At 50.9% G+C, this 6,000-nt stretch overlaps 1 protein-coding gene across 1 annotated transcript in view; it reads right to left on the bottom strand.

Moving 5' to 3' along the window:
• Window positions 1-3,165: 3,165 nt before the first annotated feature.
• mcu (mitochondrial calcium uniporter) overlaps window positions 3,166-6,000 on the bottom strand; it is a 139,878-nt gene continuing 137,043 nt past the window's right edge. Inside the window, exon 9 of the mRNA XM_036946050.2 lies at window positions 3,166-5,661. Within this exon, the coding sequence (XP_036801945.2) occupies window positions 5,578-5,661 (84 nt within the window). The 3' untranslated portion in view covers window positions 3,166-5,577. The remainder of the gene's footprint in view (window positions 5,662-6,000) is intronic.

The following is a 6,000-nucleotide window of genomic DNA, read 5'->3' as shown; positions in this document are numbered from 1 at the left end:
TTTCTCTTTTATACATATTTCATAAATGATACAGGATTTTACATTTTCATTTTTTTTTTTTTTTGCCAACAGAGCATCCGATGTGAATGAAAAAAAAGACAAGACAAAGACAATAAGAGGTTTGAATGAAGAAACAAAAATAGATCATTTCAATCCTAATAGTCTTCTTTAGGCATTTTTAAACATCTTCTGTTTGTTTTTTTCCCAAATGTTTTTTTTTTTTAAGTGCACACAAAATAGGATGAAGATTCAAAAACAACAAAGCACACGTTTTCAAAAACGGAATAAATGTGACTGGGGAGAGAACGAAAAGAAGGATAAGACACGATGAACAGAGTGGGAAAACAGATGAGTAAGGGGACTGAGAGGGAAAGTGGGGAGTGTGCCACCATTTTGTCTCTGATCTAGGACGGGAGTGAGTGATGTTGGGGCTACAGGAAGCAGGTCAAGGATTGCTCACAAAATGGCGGACAACTTTGACATTTCCTTAGATGGACCAACGATGGCAGGGAGGTGGCATGGTGGTGGTGGCGGCATGGTGGTGGCATAGCGCCAGGGGGATGGCGGCATGGGAATTGCAGTCCACCTGCCCTGGGTCATGTTCATTAGGCACCAAACGGAGGAAAACGGACTGAAACAGGGAGGGAATACCTTGGACTTGACCAATAAGAAAAAGTTCATTTTTGATTTCCGTTGCACAACGTTTTCAGTTTCAGTTTCCTAATGAACACGACCCTCAATTGTTATTAGATCTCAGAACACTAGGTGCAGATCTATACTGGGGGAGAGGAGAGGGACAGACAGGGAGAGGAGGAGGAATGGGGGAGGAGAGGGACAGACAGGGAGAGAAGGAGGGATGGGGAGGAGAGGGACAGACAGGCAGAGAAGGAGGGATGGGGAGGAGAGGGACAGACAGGCAGAGAAGGAGGGATGGGGAGGAGAGGGACAGACAGGGAGAGAAGGAGGAATGGGGGAGGAGAGGGACAGACAGGGAGAGAAGGAGTGATGGGGAGGAGAGGGACAGACAGGCAGAGAAGGAGGGATGGGGAGGAGAGGGACAGACAGGGAGAGAAGGAGGAATGGGGGAGGAGAGGGACAGACAGGGAGAGGAGGAGGAATGGGGGAGGAGAGGGACAGACAGGGAGAGGAGGAGGAATGGGGGAGGAGAGGGACAGACAGGGAGAGGAGGAGGAATGGGGGAGGAGAGGGGCAGACAGGGAGAGGAGGAGGAATGGGGGAGGAGAGGGACAGACAGGGAGAGAAGGAGGAATGGGGGAGGAGAGGGACAGACAGGGAGAGAAGGAGGAATGGGGGAGGAGAGGGGCAGACAGGGAGAGAAGGAGGAATGGGGGAGGAGAGGGACAGACAGGGAGAGAAGGAGGGATGGGGAGGAGAGGGACAGACAGGCAGAGAAGGAGGAATGGGGGAGGAGAGGGGCAGACAGGGAGAGAAGGAGGAATGGGGGAGGAGAGGGACAGACAGGGCGAGAAGGAGGGATGGGGAGGAGAGGGACAGACAGGGAGAGAAGGAGGAATGGGGGAGGAGAGGGACAGACAGGGAGAGAAGAAGGAATGGGGGAGGAGAGGGGCAGACAGGGAGAGAAGGAGGAATGGGGGAGGAGAGGGACAGACAGGGAGAGAAGGAGGGATGGGGAGGAGAGGGACAGACAGGCAGAGAAGGAGGGATGGGGGAGGAGAAGGACAGACAGGGAGAGAAGGAGGAATGGGGGAGGAGAGGGACAGACAGGGAGAGAAGGAGGGATGGGGGAGGAGAGGGACAGACAGGGAGAGAAGGAGGGATGGGGAGGAGAGGGACAGACAGGCAGAGAAGGAGGGATGGGGGAGGAGAGGGACAGACAGGCAGAGAAGGAGGAATGGGGGAGGAGAGGGGCAGACAGGGAGAGAAGGAGGAATGGGGGAGGAGAGGGACAGACAGGGCGAGAAGGAGGGATGGGGAGGAGAGGGACAGACAGGGAGATATTCATGTTAATTAAATCATCTTTTAGTTTTCTTTATTTTCAACATAATTTCCCGTGTAAACATTACATTCATGCAACACCCGCTTTATAATAAAGTTCCTATATTTGATATATTTAGGTTTTTAAAAGAATAAGGAAGTTAAAGGTGGATGGATGGTATTATGATGAAAAAGAGGAGGAGTCTCTGATGTATGTAGAGGTGTAACCAGCTCGCCTGTCTGTGTGTGTAACCAGCTCGTCTGTGTGTGTGTGTGTGTGTGTCTGTGTGTGTGTGTGTGTAACCAGCTCGCCTGTCTGTGTGTGTGTGTGTGTGTGTGTGTGTAACCAGCTCGTCTGTGTCTGTGTGTGTGTGTGTGTGTGTGTAACCAGCTCGTCTGTGTGTGTGTGTGTGTGTGTGTGTAACCAGCTCGTCTGTGTGTGTGTGTGTGTGTGTGTGTGTGTGTGTGTGTAACCAGCTCGTCTGTGTGTGTGTGTGTGTGTGTGTAACCAGCTCGTCTGTGTGTGTGTGTGTGTGTGTGTGTGTGTGTGTGTGTGTGTGTGTGTGTGTCTCTCTTACTCTATCTCTGCTAGTGTGTGCAGTTGTGGAAAGTAAAGATTTTGAGCTAGGTGATCGAGGTCAGGTGGGTTGAGAGGAGAGTTGATTTATCGATCGGAGCGATTGAGGAGGAGACGATTCATAGATGTGTTGCTCTGCTCTTGGCCTCCTGTACGTATAAACACACACACACCTCACACCCTCTCACACACACACACACACCTCACTCCCTCTCACACACACACACCTCACACCCTCTCACACACACACACCTCACACCCTCTCACACACATCTCACACCCTCTCCCTCACACACACACACCTCACTCCCTCTCACACACACACACACACACACATTTTGCTTACCTCATCCCCATTCTCAGAGTCTATCTCTGTTCATTAAATTGTAGAGTACCAGTTTGCTGAACATAGCTTACTCAGCATGAATAGACCTATACTGATGGTACAGATGGTTTGGTCATAGACATTTGACGATAAAGGTCTCTTCCAATATGATGATTCCAATCCTCTGAGACTAGAAATATCTGTCTAGGTATGTTTCCCTTACTGCTCTAAACAGTCTGTCCCACAAAGGCACCACGTTCCGTGGAGATCCCACGCGCACACACACACAGACATTAATATTACAATATTAATATGTCTCTTTCTTTAGATCCTCACAATTAGGTTGGTGTAAAGAGGTGAGCATATTCAGAAATGGTACACAGTCGGGCCACAGCTGTTCGTGAGGGTTCTACAGGGGTACATCACAGCTGTTCGTGAGGGTTCTACAGGGGTACATCACAGCTGTTCGTGAGGGTTCTACAGGGGTACATCACAGCTGTTCGTGAGGGTTCTACAGGGGTACATCACAGCTGTTCGTGAGGGTTCTACAATGTTCTCTTGGCTGATATGAGTTATAGAGTAGTTGGAAGGAATTGTAGGATATGTGAGTGGCACGCGGAATCTCCCGGCCAGAAATCCTTCTCAGAACTCTGTTTGTGGATGATGGGTGTTTGTCTATGAAGCCTTGGTGGGCTATATTGCTGGTAGTACAATGAGAACAGTGTGTGAGAGAAGAAGTGGGAAAAACCTATTGATACGGGGGTCCTGTATGGTTGAGACATTACTGAAGAGATACAGATATGGTATATCAACTATATTACTGATATAGGATGTTAAAGAGAGAGCTCCTCCCCCCACTGAATGATCTAAACCTCCTCTATCTTCATTGGGATTGATTGTATATTATTAGTATATTGTTTCTCATAACAAATATAGCTTCTAAAGTAAAACATCTGGGAATACTGGAACACACAGTGATGTTGTTATCGGAAGTACTATCCTCCAATCCCGGCGCAGCATGTTACAGGAAACAGGAAGTCGATAGGAAGTCAACAACAGGAATAGGAAGTGAGGTGTGGTCACCTGACCTCAACTCCGTCTATCCACTTCCTGTAAAGGCTGTGACAATCTGAAAGGCGCCTGATAAAAGGTCCTTGTCATCATAGCAATATGCTCTGTGGGTAGCTGTCCGTCAGGCAGAGAGGGCGGGAACTGGTTACAGGCGGGGCAGGGTTGGCCACAGCCAATCAGACGAGACAAGAGGGGTCGGCCAAGGTCAACGTTCACGGTCACCTAGAGGGTCACAGGAACCCTTGTCCAATCACAGCCATGTCCTCCGTGCATGCAGAGGTCAGAGGGCTGAGGTTAAAGGTCAGGGGGTGGAGCAAGAGGTTCCCAGCTAGAGGATATTCATAGGACACAGACGTCCCGAGGCCCCACAGGAGTGGTGTGTGTGTGTGTTTGAATGCTGCACTGTGGGCCTAGCTAACACATAGATATAGCAACTGTTAAGTGGCTTGGGGTTGGAGTCCCGGGATATCACCACACACACTTATAGACGTGTCCATTTGTCTGCCCCCGTCCACCTCCGCTGTAACTCCTCACACTGCAGCGCGCCACTTCCTGTACGTCCCCTAGAGCTTCCTGCAGGCTGTGCTGAAGTCCTGTTGCATATCCATAGCACCCAGTTTCATCTTAATCTCCACCCCCAGACACAATTTGATTCAGTTTCTGTTCTTTCTAAACCTCCTCTACAGATGGGTTTACTTTATAATTTGAGTTTTCAAGTCAGAGAAATTTAAAAAAGGAGAAAATGTAAAAAAAAAAGAAGAAAAACTCCCACGGTCGGTCGCTAAAGGAAAGGGTTTTAACAAAGAGGAGTAAAGGTGGACGGATGGAGAGAGAGGAGGGGGGTAAGGAAAGGAGGGATGGAGGAGGGTAAGGAAAGGAGGGATGGAGGAGGGGAGGAGGGTAAGGGGAGGAGGGCAAGGAAAGGAGGGATGGAGGAGGGGAGGAGGGTAAGGGGAGGAGGGCAAGGAAAGGAGGGATGGAGGAGGGGAGGAGGGTAAGGGGAGGAGGGCAAGGAAAGGAGGGATGGAGGAGGGGAGGAGGGGAGGAGGGTAAGGAGAGGAGGGCAAGGAAAGGAGGGATGGAGGAGGGGAGGAGGGTAAGGGGAGGAGGGCAAGGAAAGGAGGGATGGAGGAGGGGAGGAGGGTAAGGGGAGGAGGGCAAGGAAAGGAGGGATGGAGGAGGGGAGGAGGGTAAGGGGAGGAGGGCAAGGAAAGGAGGGATGGAGGAGGGGAGGAGGGTAAGGGGAGGAGGGCAAGAAGAGGAGGGCAAGGAAAGGAGGGATGGAGGAGGGGAGGAGGGTAAGGGGAGGAGGGCAAGGAAAGGAGGGATGGAGGAGGGGAGGAGGGTAAGGGGAGGAGGGCAAGGAAAGGAGGGATGGAGGAGGGGAGGAGGGTAAGGGGAGGAGGGCAAGGAAAGGAGGGATGGAGGAGGGGAGGAGGGTAAGGGGAGGAGGGCAAGGAAAGGAGGGATGGAGGAGGGTAAGGTAAGGAAAGGAGGGATGGAGGAGGGGAGGAGGGTATAAGGGGAGGAGGGCAAGGAAAGGAGGGATAGAGGAGGGTAAGGGGAAGAGCGGAGGAGGGTAAGGAAAGGAGGGATGGAGGAGTGGAGGGAGAGATGAAGAAAGCAGAGGAGGACATCACTCTTCCCATCAATCTTTGCTGGCGGCGGTGAGTTGCTGGACAGGGAGTTGGAGCTGGAGGGGGTCCCTCAGGCGTTTCAGATCTAACTCCACCTGGGGGAAGGGAATAATATGAGAAATGTGTGAATTCCTTCTACAATTGCTAATTTTTTGTCATAACGTTTCAATCCAGATTATAAAACCATGACAGGGTACATTTTGTGAAGGCATGTTAATGTGTGTTAATGTGTGTTAATGTGTGTTAATGTGTGCATGCCTGTGTCTGTCTGTGTGCTAGCATGCCAGCCTGCATCTGTTCCTGCCTACATAGGGTTGGTATCGGGGTTAGTGTCGGGGTTAATGTCGGGGATGGGGTTAGTGTCGGGGATGGGGTTAGTGTCGGGGTTGGGGTTAGTGTCGGGGATGGGGTTAGTGTCGGGGTTAATGTCGGGG

Source organism: Oncorhynchus mykiss, chromosome 16 (genome assembly GCF_057628025.1).
Source record: "Oncorhynchus mykiss isolate SJ-2025 chromosome 16, ASM5762802v1, whole genome shotgun sequence".
NCBI lineage: Eukaryota > Metazoa > Chordata > Actinopteri > Salmoniformes > Salmonidae > Oncorhynchus > Oncorhynchus mykiss.
This window is presented reverse-complemented; position numbering and strand designations above follow the sequence as displayed.